General features: G+C 38.0%; 1 protein-coding gene and 1 pseudogene across 2 annotated transcripts; both read right to left on the bottom strand.

Annotated features, from left to right (window-relative positions):
* Nucleotides 1-339: 339 nt before the first annotated feature.
* Nucleotides 340-14,207, bottom strand: LOC114141392 (zinc finger protein 37-like). Of its 2 annotated transcripts, XM_028011931.1 has the most exons (4): nucleotides 13,879-14,207; nucleotides 13,132-13,227; nucleotides 12,790-13,059; nucleotides 340-2,820 (listed from the first exon to the last, which is right to left on the bottom strand). In XM_028011931.1, the coding sequence occupies exons 1-4, from the start codon at nucleotides 13,915-13,917 to the stop codon at nucleotides 1,879-1,881; spliced, it is 1,347 nt and encodes a 448-aa protein (XP_027867732.1). In that variant the 5' UTR covers nucleotides 13,918-14,207; the 3' UTR covers nucleotides 340-1,878. The 2 variants fall into 2 exon arrangements, with proteins under 2 accessions (XP_027867732.1, XP_027867731.1); XM_028011930.1 differs by lacking the exons at nucleotides 12,790-13,059; nucleotides 13,132-13,227; nucleotides 13,879-14,207 and adding an exon at nucleotides 3,920-4,504 and having other exon boundaries at nucleotides 340-3,282.
* LOC114141403 (zinc finger protein 771 pseudogene) lies at nucleotides 5,048-8,789 on the bottom strand (annotated as a pseudogene).
* Nucleotides 14,208-15,406: the final 1,199 nt, after the last annotated feature.

Genomic DNA, 15,406 nt, shown 5'->3' with positions numbered 1-15,406 from the left:
ATAATATTTAGTGCTCAACAGCTGCCACAGCAGTTCAAACTAAATGTAACTAGAAGCATCACAGAGCAACATCAGAGATATTTTATTTGATATTTTTACAGAATGGGAAGTGAGGCATCATCTATATCTGAAACTAATATATTGTCACCTTCCTAAATAACGTCCTAAATATTTTTTTTTTCTTCTCAAAAGTGACAGGTGCAGGTTTAGAGGAATTTGCTAAACACAATGCAACAGCCAGACAGAATAGTAAGTCAGAGCCTGTTATAATTATGTTCTAGTTTTAGTGATGGGACTAAATATTATCTTATATCTTAGTCACAGAAGAAACTGCCAAAATTTCAGGAATCAACAGTTTATTGTTGTCTGTTTATGCAAAGAAACAAAAATAGTTGCATAAATGACATGAAATTACAGACGTGACTTTATTTTTATGGTCTGATATTTGGTGATGAAAGGAATCCAACCCTTTAAACGAGATCATTTCAGCAGATCAAAGCTACAACAGATGAATTAATGTTCAAGTGCAACTTATTTGATCTGTTCTTTGTTGAATCATGAAAGTGATGTGATTTTTATCTAACTTATCAGTGACATAAGCATCAAGAGACTGAGTTACTTTTTCATTATACAGAATAGTTTGATAAAATCCTGCTAATGACCCAGTTTATTTGGGTTAGCTTAAAAGGAGGCCCATCTAAAAGCTGCTGGATGTGCAGAGCCAAAAACTTGTTGCACAGTTACCAAAAAACGTTTCGATCATCCCAAAGACTTTTTAGAAAAGTTTCTCTGGACTGATGAGATAGATGTGGATCGTCTTGGAAGATGTTCATCTTGTTACGTCTGTCATACAACTAACAATATCACAAAAATGTAACCAACCTACAGTCAAACATAGCTGTGGTGGAGTGATGGTCTAGGCCTACTTTGATTCTTCACGACCGTAACTACAGGCCATAACTAACGGAGTAATGGATTTTCCTCTGTAGCAGAAAATCCTAAAGGATAATGTCCAGCCATCTGAACCGGACCTTAAGCTCAGTTACACTTTGGTTCTGCAGCAGAACAATGATCCAAAGTAACAATGTCAGGTGAAGTTTTCGAGGGGACTAGCCAAACCATGGACATGAATCCAACTCAAATACAGTAATATTTACACAATTCACCCAGGAAAACTCTGCAACATATCTGAATTAAAGGAGCGTTGACCTCAATCTCTCTGGTGATTTTACAGACTCTGTGGAGGTTGTTGCTGCCAGTGGCGGCACCATAACTAGCTATGGAGCAATTAGATTTTCACATAGAGCCAGGTTGGTTTGGATAGTTTTATTAATTAATGAAATCATCATTTAATTATGTTATTTGTATACAGTATGTTAATCCAGTTTAAAATAATTTTGATAATCTGAAAAAGTTAAGTGTGACACATAAGCAAAAATAGAATATTTTTACCCACACTTGGTGAAATGCTGTTTTATGAGGCTCAAGCAGATGGTCCAACTGCAGTCGGTCCTTTAAAAATGGGAAATTATTTTGCTCCACCATCAACATTGTATTATTATCTGCATCAGACTGTCAATGAAGTCATTTCTCAGATCAGATTGACAATGGAGGATTGATCAGTCACTCTGTCTGGACGTCTTTCATTTTTGCAATCTTTGCTCTGTCATGTTACAACAAACTCCATTTGCTTTCAAATCTACATTAAACCTCAGAGCTAAACGTTTACAGGTGTGTGCACACTTCCAGAGGGATGTATTGATGGTGTGTCAACCATCTTACATTGTGGCCTTTCAGGCCCGGGTCAAACTGCGGTCTGCACAGTGTATGAAAGATGTGCAACTATGACAGTCTCAAAAGCACGTGCCCATGTGTTGACTATTCTGCTTCAGGTGAAAAATATCTCTCCTCTGCTTTGTGAGTTCTCATATGTCTACCCATGCTACCACATTCAGTAAAGGATTTACCACACACCTTACAGGAGTAGGGCGTTTCGCCTGTATGAGTTATCATGTGTTCAGTCAAATTGCTGCCGTACCGGAAGGAGTTACCACAAACTTTGCAAGCATACGGCTTCTCATGTGTATGACTCCTCATATGTCTGGTCACTCTGCTACATTCACTAAACGATTTACCGCAAACTTCACAGGAATATGGCTTCTCGCCTGTGTGCGTTCTCATATGAATAGTTAAATGACAGTTTTTCCCGAAGGACTTCCCACAGACTTCACAAGAATATGGTCTTTCTCCTGTGTGGATTCTTGTGTGAACATTCAAACGACTAATAAAAGCAAAAGACTTACCACACACTTTGCAAGCAAATGGTTTCTCTCTAGTGTGAGTTCTCATGTGCCGAGCCATGCTACTGCTGCCACTGAAAGATTTACCACACACCTTACACATATGCAGCTTCTCACCTGTATGGGTTCTCATGTGACCCGCTAACTCACTGCTCTGTCTGAAAGATTTACTGCACAATTCACAAGGGTAGGGTTTGTCACCTGTGTGAACCTTTATGTGACGTGCTAACTCGCTACTCCGCTTATATGATTTATCACAGAGTGTACAGGGATATGGCTTCTCTCCTGTATGAGTTTGCATGTGAGACATCAAGTATTTACGTCTTGTGAAGGATTTGCCACATATTTCACAAAAAGGAACATTTTTATGATGTTCTGGTTCTGAACTATCCACATTGTCCCTGTGATTTCGAAAGTCCAGAAGCTCCAGATCGATATCTTTACTGGGTCCTGAGTCTTCCTGTTTGCTTCCTTGTTCATGACGGTTCGCATCTTCAGGATGGATCCCAGAGAGGTTCTGGTTCTTGTTTGGTTCTGGTTCACTGCTGTCCCTTAGCTCAACAGGTTCCTGTTTTAGTACAATCTGCTTCCCATCCTGATCACTACAGAAATCTTCCTGCTCCTCTTTAATCTGTATAAGTTCTGGTTCCTCCTTTGTCTCCATCATCTGCTCCAGTTCTTTCTCATTATGGAATATTTTCTCATCAGCAGGAATCACCGTAGAGGTGTTGCTCTCCTGCTTCGGTAAAAGCTGCCCATCATCCTGAAAGATCCCCAGTTCAGTCGGTTCTTCTTTAATTGACAGAGGTTCTGGTTCCTCTTTCGTCTCAGTGATCTGTTGTGGATCCGTTTCTCCCGGTTCCTGTTTTATTTCTACAGGATTTGAAATCTTGTGATCAACTATTGAGTTCCTTTCTTTCGTTATTAGAAGATTATCAGCCAGAACCTCCCATGTAGTGATGGACATGATGCTGTGGAAGGCCTGAGGACATAAAGAGTAAAACATCGCTGTAAAACACATTTAATGAGATCTAAAAACAAAACTAGACAGAGAAGTTATAAGGTCTGGACTATTGAGCACATCCAAACGGAGCTGCACCAACCAACTCTGAATGAAATGTAAATGTAAGATATTGACACAGAAAGACTGAACTTTAATGAAACATATAGCGGTAAAACAGAAATATGTACCATAAATAATTTTCCAAACAGTACCGTAACAAGGCTGCTTTAGAATAAAAAAAGAAAATAACAATAAAAGATATTTCTATGTTCTATATTGGACATTGTTTTATGGTGGACTAACTCTAATTATTGGCATGTATGTTGTTCTGTTGATTTACGAAATTAGCTGGTCTCAGTGGAAATGTAGTTTTCCAGCCGACTTGTGTTGCTACCTGAAGAAACGTTGCCACTCACAAGATGGTGGCGGCGCTGACGTATTGTTTCTATGAGGCATCTTCTCTTCATTTTTTGTGCTTATGCATCAAATTATTTAACCTGCAGCTAATCTCACTCTGTCCGCTGCTTCCCTCTCAGGATGCTGGACAAGCGGAGACGATCATTCCGGTAAATAGTAAATATTTACGGTCATAACGGATTAAAGATGATTCTCTTACCTTATTAACTTGTTTTTATTCTTCTGAAAAACAGCTGGGAACAGAGAAGCGTCCAATAAATGTCCAACACTCTTCGCCTGAGACCGTTTAGAGCTGTTCTCCAGAGGAAGCTGCTTTCCTTCGCTTCTCGGTTAGCATGGAGGCTAACTGGTCTCTAACTGGTCTCTAACTGGTCTGTTGCAGCTAAAACGGAGGAAATGACCGTAAATGAAGGAGGCAAATAAAACCAGAGTCAAAGAGGAGACATGATGGATAAACCGAGTTCCTGAAGAGCTGATTAGTACCAACTGTTTTGTTTTAAACCCTTCTGATCCCTTCCGTTCCTGTTGGTTCATTACTGCCACCTATCGGCCAGGAGTGTTTGTTTCTGTGGCGTTTTCAGCAACAACGAAGTTCAAAGTGATAAAACATAACAATAAACAAGCAAAAAACGATGTTTACATTACATTGGCACAATAAAGTTTTTAAAGTAAAGAAAAGTTGTAATCCAGACTAAAATTAATCAATTTTCCTCTTATTATTAACCAAAGGAAGTTAAACAAACTGGGTTTCTAGCCGTGATTTAAAGGAACTCAGTTTTGCAGTTTTCTGGAAGTTTGTTCCATATTAGAGGAGAATAAAAACCGAATGCTATAATAATCGCTTCTGTAAAACATTCAAACAGTAAAAATGTGACAAATGTGAATTACAAAGAAAATGATAAAGAATTAGTCTTTGGTCAATCAAGAAAACATGTTCTATACTGCAGGACATTTTAAATAAGTAAACAGAATCAATTCATGTAGAAAAAGTCAACATGTTAAATATTCCAGGCATTATAAGCAGGACAACTGAAACATCAAATTAATGAATAATATAGATGTTAGAATAAAGGTTTTTTGTTCTTTATGTATTTTGAAGTTCCTGTTTCACAAGTCATGTTAATTTATGATGAAGGGTAAATTATGATGAAATTATACCCTTCATCATAACTTATGATGAAGGGTATAATAATGTAAAGACTTGAATAACCCATGTGTGGGGAATATACTAACTTCTCCTTCACCATGTAATGATTTTTTAAATAACTTTGTTTCAGGTCTTAGTGAAATAACATTTGTAGAAAGTCTGTCTGATTTAAAGGGAAATAAAGACAAGACTTTATTAATGAGGGTCAAAAGTGCCACAGTTCAACAATAAACAGGTGTTTATATATTTTAATCATCAATAAACAGGTTTATAATATATAGGAACAGATGCAGAATATACATTAAATACCAATGATTTCTGTATACAAAATAAAAGTATGTGGAAATGATTTAAAACATTGAGATATTTACATGTAAAAATCATACAGAAAAATGTAAATATTTATTTAATATTCCATCTGAGGTTTGGCTTATTTCATTACTGGATGATGGCTCTCATTGAAAAACTCAAGGATAAAATGAGCCACAAAGCATTTGTTCATGTTTATTTGTTAAACATCTAGAACTTCTTTACTGTTTGAACTTCATTTTGCTTTTATTACGTACGCAGAGACACAAACTAAATGGCAGATGTGGAGTCGACAAGATATTAAAGCTTCAAACTCAACATCAATACTAAGAAAAATACTTAATACCACTGCAGCATTTTTAATATCCACAGTGTTCATTCCAGTAAGACACATAATTAATGCAATGATATTCCAACTTCATTACTTAGGGACAAAACCAATAAGTATGGGAGAATTCAGTCCTCATTTATAAAAATATGTGATTTAAAACTGTGAGTAAAAGAGCAGAAAAGGTAATGCTTCCTGTAACTGCTAATGTTAAATAACATAGTGTAGTATTATTTTCTGATGTTGTAAATGTACTCTTTACAGTTATTCAATTAATCAGATTAATCAGGATTAATCAATTATTGAAATAATCGTCAACTGTCCGTGACGCCAACATCGAAACTAATAGATGTTAGCGATGTATGCAAATGATCCTCTCTGAAAATGACATTTTTATAGCATCATCTATAAATAATCTCTTTACTGTTCATCAGCAGAAGATGAAAAGCATGTGATTTACATCCAAAACTGCTTTCCATATCCGCACATAAATACAGCTTCTCACCTGTGTGAGTTCTCATGACGACTCAAATGGCTGCTATATCTAAAAGACTTTCCACACATTTTACAAGAGTAGGGTTTCTCCCCTGTGTGGGTTCTCATGTGCACAGCCAAGGAGGATTGCCTTGTGAAACCTTTTCCGCAGGTCAGACAGGAGAAAGACTTCTCACCTGTGTGACTTCTAAGGTGACGGGCCAAATCACTGGGCTGTATGAAGGATTTATCACACACTTCACAAGTATACGGTTTTTCACCTGTGTGGGTTCTCATATGTCGAGCCATTGTATTACAGTGACGAAAAGATTTACCACACGCTTCACAAGAATATGGCTTCTCCCCTGTGTGTGTTCTCATATGTCTGGCTAAGTTACTACAGTGGCTGAATGATTTTCCGCACACTTGACAGTGATAAGGCTTCCTACCTGTGTGGGTTTTCATATGTTTGGCCCTGGCACTACAATCAGCAAAGCATTTATCACACAGTTCACAAGGATATGGTTTCTCACCTGTGTGAGTTCTTACGTGATCAGTCAGGTACTTGTATGTGGTGAAACATTTGCCACATACTTCACAGGATGGTATGTTTATTTTAGATGCTTTTAGTTTTGAGTTGTTTCCACCCAGGTTGCTTCCTGGCTGATGCTGGTCCTCGGCTTTAAGGCAGTTCTCAAAAAGAAGTTGGTCCTTGTTTGGTTCTCTGTTGTCCTTTAGCTCCTCAGCAGGAGTCACCACACAGGTGTCAACCTCCTGCTTCTCCACCAGCTGACCTCCATGCTGATCCTCCTCCTCCTCCTCTTTAATCTTCACAGGTTCTGGTTCTTCTGGTTCCTCTTTCACCTGTACAGGTTCTGGTTCCTCCTTTGTCTCCATCATCTGCTGCAGTTCCGGTTCATAGTGCAATATTTCCTCATCAGCAGGAGACACCATAGAGGTGTTGGTCTCCTGCTTCACTAAAACCCGCCCTTCATCCTGGGAGATCCTCAGGTCAACCAGTTCTTCTTTGATTGGTTCCGGCTTTGATTCCTCCTTTTTCTCAAAAATCTGCTGAGGTTCTGGTTCCTCCTCTTCCTCTTTTATCTGTGGAATGTTTGGAGTATTGTAATCAATAATTAGGTTTCTCTCTTTGGTTATGAGAAAGTTGTCCTCCAGAACCTCCCATGTAGTGACAGACATGATGCGTTGGAGGATCTGAGAGGAAGAACAGAAGATTGTTTACATTTCTATAAAATGTTTTTATCAAGAGAAAACAGTAATGTGAGATTTGTCATTTAAAGTGATGGTTGTAATTATTACCATGGTTGACTAAGTAAATCATCAATATCAATACATTAAAATATGAAATAAAATTTGTTTGCAATTTAAGCAAATTTTGGATATCAAAAATTGTTTAAATTACTCAAAATTTCCATGTAATATTTGTAATTTTAATTTGGAATAGAACTTTTCTAGAAAATTTTAGGAAAGTTTCCAGAAACATTCAGCCCCTGAACAGCCCTACTGTTGTTCTCATGAAGCTACATATGACATTGATATTGTCAAACTGACATGACATTGGATGGAAACATCCAACGTCCAGCAGGAAGCAGCAGGTGGGCAGGTTGAGGACCTGGAACCACGTGTTTACTTACAGAAAGAGCTGGTAGCGGTTCAGAGTCCAATAAATGTCCAGTATTTACTGTGTGAAGTCCTTTTTGTCCTCCTTAAGAAGAGACCCATTTCTTCTTGTTCTCAGTTAGCTTGGAGGCTAACTGGTGTCTTTCAGGCTGCTGTTGCTGCTAAAACAGAGAAAAATCGCTGTTACAGGAAGGCTAGTAATACTGTCAGCCGTTAGAAGACAAGCACAAAGTTTCTTTACAACCATTTACTTAAATGGGATGTCTTTTCTAACAAAGTATCACAATATCTCAATCTACAATAAAGATCAAAAGATCATGTCTTTCTATTCTGAGTCCATTACAATATTGTAATAATTCAAATTAAATTAAAAATGAAAAAATACTTTATTAATCCCAAAAGGACATGAAATTATAAGTACATTATGTGCATCAGTCGAATAGAGACCTGAGATGTTTTTATTTTGTTAATGATCTGGAAGATTAAAGTGCAGCAAAAACAAATGTTAACGATGTAAAATCGATGTTTGTACCGTGGATCACAGCAGAGACATTCATAACGAACTAAAGACAAGTTACATAGATTATATAGATTTAAAACATTTTTACTCCCCCATTTTGTCCCTGTTGTATTTAACACCATGAAAACTACTAAATAAATAAATAAAGTTGGAAATAAACTCCAAACACAAACAGTAATGAAGAAAACAAACCATCGAGCTGATAACTCGGACATTTCCTGCTTCCTCCGCGGCATTAACTAGTTCCTTGATCATATTTTCTGTTTCTCAGCGTTGGTTCATTCAGAACCGTAAACTTAACAGACAGGAGGTTCCCAGGTGATTTGGGTTTCCGTCTCTTCCTCCTAATGGACGGTGCTGTTGAATTTTTCTCCAGCAGCCGGAAGTCGGTCTGATTAATTTTCTCTGATGATGAACCGAAGATTTCGTTAATGTAGTCACTGAAATATTCAGCCCACAAAGCAATAACCGTTTTCTAGCCGAACATATACAGATGGAATCCTGGAAGCTAACGCTACTAGCTTCTTCTTGTTTGCTTCCGCCGGAAGTCCCACACGGAGATTTGCACTCAAAACAGTTCACATCTTTTGAGTTCCGACTCTAAGCATTTGGATTTTTATCAATTATTAATTTACTGTATTTGAGTTATAATCCAAACATAAAAATATTTTTTTATACTAATGTTTTAATTATTTAATACAGGGACCCAGATAGATAGATAGATAGATAGATAGATAGATAGATAGAGTTCTAAGGTATTTCTGAAAAACAATTAATACATCACTTATAAAGTTTCCAGAAAAAACTGGAGGAGTCTGTAATTAAGTTTAGCAGCTTTATTTATTAATTATTAGTTATATTAATATCCAGAAAGGCACCCAATGGCAGTAGAATAGCAAGGCTATAACTGACATGAAGACATAAACAATTAAAATCTAAGACCTGAAAATAAAATTCTAATTATTACTACACTGACATACACTCAAAAGACAAATAACGCTGCAGAACATCAACAGGTCCACCGAATTGTTAGTTTACCCAGGACCATTAATGCAATTAATGTTTTAGTGTAAAGTGCCAAGGGACAAAGTAATCTAATAAATATTACCAGTAAGTTACTGGGACAAGTTAAAATTATACACATAGGATAGATAGTCCTAAAAACAAAACATCACACGTCAGCATTATTGTCCAAAAAATATTTTTAATACCATCAATAAAATAAATGCCACTTTATTTCTAAAGCACATAAAATACAACACAGCAGCAGGCATGTACAAAAAATAAAAAAGACAACTACAAAAAAATAGAAATCAAAGCATCAGAAATACAAGTAAAGACTACAACAGTAAAACACAGATGCTACTTCACTCCTGGTTATAAACCAAAGGAAAAAAGTGTTTTAAATGAGCTTTAAAAACAGAAAGAGATGGTTCCTGCCTCACCTTTAGCAGCAGCTCATGCCACAGTTTAGGAGCTGAAAAGGCTCCGTCTCCTCTGGATTTCTAAAAGGTAACCAGGATTGCTAAAATTATCTGGGCAGATGATCAAACAGCACATGATGGGATAGAGAGGTAAAGTAGTTAAGGCAAATGACAAGGGCAAAGACCATTCAAAGACTTAAACACAAACAAAACTAACGCTGATCAAAAGAGAGTTACAATAATCCAGACATGAAGTAATAAAAGTGTGGATTACTGTCTCCAAGTGGAACGAAGGGGCTTGATTTGGCAGGTTTCCAATTTCACCCCAGAATTTGTGACAGTGGATTTTTTTTAAAGGGGCCAAAGGAAAAAAAAAAAAATCAAGGTGGAGATACTGCTGGGCCACTAGAACCCAGTGGCAGAACATAAAGTGAGAAGAAAAGAGAACCAAGAATACAGCCCTGGGGTACACCCTGAGGAGGGCTGAGGTAAAATGATCCATCATCACACAGAAACGTCGATCAGAAAGGTAAAACCTGAACCAGTGAAGAGCTGAACCAGTGGTGACTCAAACTGGCCAATTCAGGTTGTTTTAATATTTTCACTGGCTTAACCGTTGGCTAGCACTAACGACCAATGACTACAAAATGAAAAGGGATTAGATTAGTTTAACATTTACGAAATAATAAAAATGCAAATGCTAACACAAACACATTAGGTTTTGCAGTGCAGCTTTTACCATTGGTGGCACCAAGGTCATGACTCTTTGTCCACCAGACATAAAACCTTCCCTGTTACATACATAAATACAGACATACTAAAGATTTTTAACTGATTCATGAGTATATAAATACTGTAAGGCACTCACCAAACGACTCCACACTCAGAGGCAACACAATGAGTGCTGAGATCCAGACCTTGCTGGTCTTACCTTGATCAGTACTCACAGGATAAAAAGTTCTGGGTTCTGACGACCTACATCTCTCCTATCCAACTAGGATTCCCAGACAGAACCCATTAATAGTCATCCTCCATTTTGCAACTTGCTCTCGATTCTGAGCCAAATAATGTTTAGTGACTCTTATGGAGTCCCAGGATGTTGCATTGCTAACTTTGGGTTTAAGTCAACCATTAAAGGCTTCTCTAAAATTATGCATTCTTATTTATTAAGTAATGCTTTGCAAGGGTCAGTACAGCCCAATTCTGCAGAGCAGAATATTGAACCTATCCTGTCTTTAAACAACATTGAAACTGGGGGATTCCAAGCAGAGGCTTTGGGGAGACAGAAGTTTTTATGACCCAGATTTCTGCAGAAGGCAGATTGTTGACGCATGTTGAAATGGTTTACAGATGTTTGTTTTCACGCAGACCCACTGAGCCGAGCTCCTGTGAAACTCCGCCCACTGCAGTATACCTCAGTGTTTTCTCATATATGTGGTTCAAACAGTTCAGTAAACACGGCAAACATGGCACAGAGGTTCGACTATTACGAGTTCATGACAAACAAGCAACAATCGCTACATTTTCTCAAATATCAAAATGATGGGGCGTGCTGTGGTGGCGCAGCGGGTTAGCACGCCCCACGTTTGGAGGCCTTAGTCCTCGATGCAGACGTCGCGGGTTCGACTCCCGGTCCCGACGACCTTTACCGCATGTCTTCTCACCCTCCTTCCTGTCTGCCTACTGTACAAAAAATACGAGCCACTAGCAAAAACTCTTCGGAGAAAAAAAAATATCAAAATGATCAAACATGTAGTGTAAAATCCTGAAATAAAATCTATTTATGTTCCGGTTATAAATCAAAGGCAAATCTAATCTTTTACATTTGATTCAGCAGTTTGACAGTTTTCTGGAAGTTTGTTCCAGATTAGTGGAGCATAAAAACTGAATGCTGTTGCTCCATGTTTGGTTCTGCGAACTTGACCCAGAAAACCTGAGCGGTATGGACGGTTGATACGACGACAGGTCATTTTGGTGCTAAGCCATGTTAAAGTCTGTTCTCTGCACTACAGGGATTTTAGAACTGGGTTGATGAGTTATTCTTTTCTAGCTTCGGTGAAAAGTTAGGAAAGAAGAGGAGTAACAAGTTACACCAGGTTGTTTTCAGGCTTTGGGACCAGATATTACTCCAAAATGAATGAAACTGCAGATAAGAATCAAAGATTATACATATATAGATATCAGAGTAAACATTGATATGATTGTAGAAAATACATTCAGCAGCAGTCCTGATTAGTTTTTGTACATTTTCTTCATATTTTCTGATATTAAGTGTAGTCAGCAAAGTTTATTAGTACTAGTTCTGAGTTTCTGCTCTAAGAGTTATCTTCAGTCTGTCTCCACCATTTGTTCACGATTCCTCACATTATTACATCACAGCCAATTCCTTCACAAGCAAACAGACGAGTGATGGGGATGATGCTTTCTGGATTTACTGGTTCTACATGACATGTCCTCTGGTGGAGCTAGCAGACATTTAAACTTTTAGCAGCAGCTATGATTTTCTGCCAGTCTCACCTGTGTGAGTTTTAAGGTGACAAACTAAACTTTTTCTCAATCTGAAAGATTTATCACATAGTTCACAAGAATACGGTTTCTCACCTGTATGAATTCTCATATGGCAGATCAGAGCACGATGCTGTACAAAACTTTTATTACAGAATTCACAACTAAACAGTTTCTCGGCTCTGTGAGTTCTCAGGTGATCAGCCAAATTAACTTTCTGTATGAACGATTTACCGCACAGTTTGCAAGGATGTGGCTTCTCACCTGTGTGAGTTTTAAGGTGATCAGCTAAATGACTGTTGCGTCTGAAAAGTTTATCACACAACTCACAATGAAATGGTCTTTCATCTGTGTGAGTTCTTTGGTGACAAGTTAAAATACTTCTCGTGCTAAAAGATCTATCACACATGTCACATGGAAATGGTTTTTCACCAGTGTGTGTTCTGAGGTGACGTATTAAATTACTTCTTGTGCTAAAAGATTTATCACACATGTCACAAGGATGTGGCTTCTCCCCTGTGTGAGTTCTAAGGTGAGCAGTTAAGTAGTAAGGCTTAGTGAAATGTTTACCACACACGCTACACAGGGGCAAATCAGATTTTTGCCTTTCTAGTTCTGAATTGTCCTCATTGTCCATCTGATTTCTGGAGTCATGAGGTTTCTGCTCTGGCTGCAGATCTTTACCTCTACTGGATCCTGAGTCGTTCTGGTTGCTTCTTTGGTTCCTGTCTGTTGGAGAAACCATAATGATTTCAGGCTCCTGCTTCATTGTAAGATGATCTTCATCCTTATCTCTGTGGAGATCCTCCTCTTCCTCTCGAGTCTTCACAGGTTCTGATTCTTCTGGTTCCTTTTTAACCTCTGCAGGTTCTGGTTCCTGCTTTGTCTCCGTCCTCTGCTCCAGTTCCGGGTCATTGTGGAATATTTCCTCCTCAGCAGCAGTCACCATTGAGGCGCTGCTCTCCTGTTTCACTAAAAGCTGCTCTTCATCCTGAAAGATCAACAGTTGAATTTGTTCTACTTTGATTGGCTGCGGTTCTGGTTCCTCTTTTTTCTCAGTCACCTGCTCCGGTTCTGGTTCCTCCTGCTCCTCTTTTATCCGTCTCTGATCATCAACCAGAACATCTGAAGTAGTAACAGACATGTTGCTGCGCAAGACCTGAGTGAAGAACAGTAGAACGTTAATGGCAAATGTTTAAAGCTCATTTAATATAATCTGGAAAAACTTTAAGGATTAATATTTTACTAATGTCCTTGACTGTAACATATAAAATAGCTTTTAAAAACAATATTGCAAACCTAGGCAAGATATCTCTCAATTAAACATTTTAGGTCTCAGGAGCTTCTGGCTATTGCTGCAAATGTCATCAGAAACCCAGGCAAGGATCGTGTTGTTGGATGAAAACACTTCAGAATCCACATCTGAATCTGTTCAAAGTTTTCTCAGCTAGAATCGTGTTTATTAAAGCCGACAAACCCCCTGAAACACGAATCTTTTGTCAGTCCTCCATGTTTACACGTCGTCCAGCCACGGTCTGATTTTACAGCCACAGTGACGTCAGGAAACCCGGAGGGTCAAAGGTCACAAACACCTATTCTTCTGGTGCTGCAGCCCAGCTCTGCGTTTTACACAAAGAAAACTACAAACATAAAGACATTCAGCCCGAATTAAACCCCAAACAACAACTGCTAAAAGATTCAGGTCAAAAACACAAAGAGTGATGAACGAAGCAAACCAAATCACACCCATGTCTACTTCCTCCGCGGTGTCAACTAGTCCCCTGACCCTGCTCATTCAGACTGAACGTACCGGGAGGTTCCGAAATAATTTGGGTTTTCCAGCCAACATCCGACAGTCTGAGCTGATGATCGATTTCCTCCTCCGAATGATGACATCAGGACACTCAGACGTTTCACATGAAATCAGGCATTTCCATTCAAATTAATGTTCTTCAATATTTCAGTTGGACTCTGATGAATTTTCTCTCATGATGAAAAGAAGGTTTTGTTTATGCAGACACTGACATTTTCAGCTCACGCAGTAAAAACCATCTTCTAACCAAAGATATTCAAATGAATCCTAGGAGCTAACGCTGCTAGCCCCTTCTGGTTTACTTCCGCCGGAAGTCTCACATGGAGATTTGCACTAGAAACAGATTCCATCCTTTGAGTTCCGCCTCCAGCTCTAAACATTTGGGTTTTCATCCGATGATTTATTTTATTTTGGATATGAGCCAAACATGCAACAGTATTTCTTACATAATTTTTTTTTTTTTTTTTTACAGGTGCATATTATTTACATTTCTGTAAAAATACCAGTTAGCCAGAAGGCTGTTTTTCATCTGCAGTCCCCAGACAAATGGTACAAGTCTCCTTAAAAGAATAAGAGCAAAATTACATATTTAAATGAACAAAATAACAATTTCAATACACTTAGTAATTTATTTTCCTGTACCATAAATGTGCTATATTTATTTAAAATGTTGATGATCCTGGAATGAGGTTCCATTCAGTAGCAGGTCTAACAGAAAAGGCTGTTTTGCCAAAATCGCTTTTCCTAAAAATTAAAATACAATTAAAATAATAATACAGTCTCCCCTCACTGCAAAAATGAAACCTTGGTAATAAATACGATAGACTAAAACCTCCTTTATTTTGCATAAAACTTTTAAATACATATATTTAAAGTTATTTTTAAAAGTTAATAACTGTTTATTCTATACCATAATGCGGTATTCATTATGTTATGCATAAATATCCTAGATTTGAAAGAATGACTGAAAAACTTCCAGAAAAAAGGGGAGACAATATGGTTGAGCAAAGTACAAGTCATCTAAAACGTTTCTGTGTTTGTGAACAAAAGTTTGTCTAAGTGAATTCATCTTGTCATCATCCTTACAGAGGAGCTTGTTTCTCTCCACTGGTCATTAGGCAAGAGGTGAAGTGAACCATGGACATGTTGCAGCCAATCACAGGGCAACATAGAGACACAGGAAAAGAAACCATGACACTCACACAACTATCGATGAGAATTATGCAGATAGTTGAGTTTTATTTGCATAAACACATCACCATATCTTGGATACAGCTATCGTTGAGTCGGGGTTCTGTATAAATCAAAAACAACCAGAAAGAAAACTATTAATTTGCAATGGAAATTTTGTTGAATTCTGTTCAATGACAATAAATGCTATCTAATCTAATCTAATCTAATTTGGCTTTTATTTCAGAAAGTGGGTGTGAGGGGGGAGACATGCAGCAAAGGTCAAAGGGTCGGGACTCGATGCCGTGACGGCTGCATCGAGGACGGATGCTTTGGGTTTTCCAGCTGTTCCTCA

Source organism: Xiphophorus couchianus, unplaced genomic scaffold (genome assembly GCF_001444195.1).
Source record: "Xiphophorus couchianus unplaced genomic scaffold, X_couchianus-1.0 Scaffold1000102, whole genome shotgun sequence".
In the NCBI taxonomy this organism is placed as follows: domain Eukaryota; kingdom Metazoa; phylum Chordata; class Actinopteri; order Cyprinodontiformes; family Poeciliidae; genus Xiphophorus; species Xiphophorus couchianus.
The sequence above is the reverse complement of the archived record's forward strand: the minus strand, read 5'-3'. Positions and strand labels throughout refer to the sequence as shown.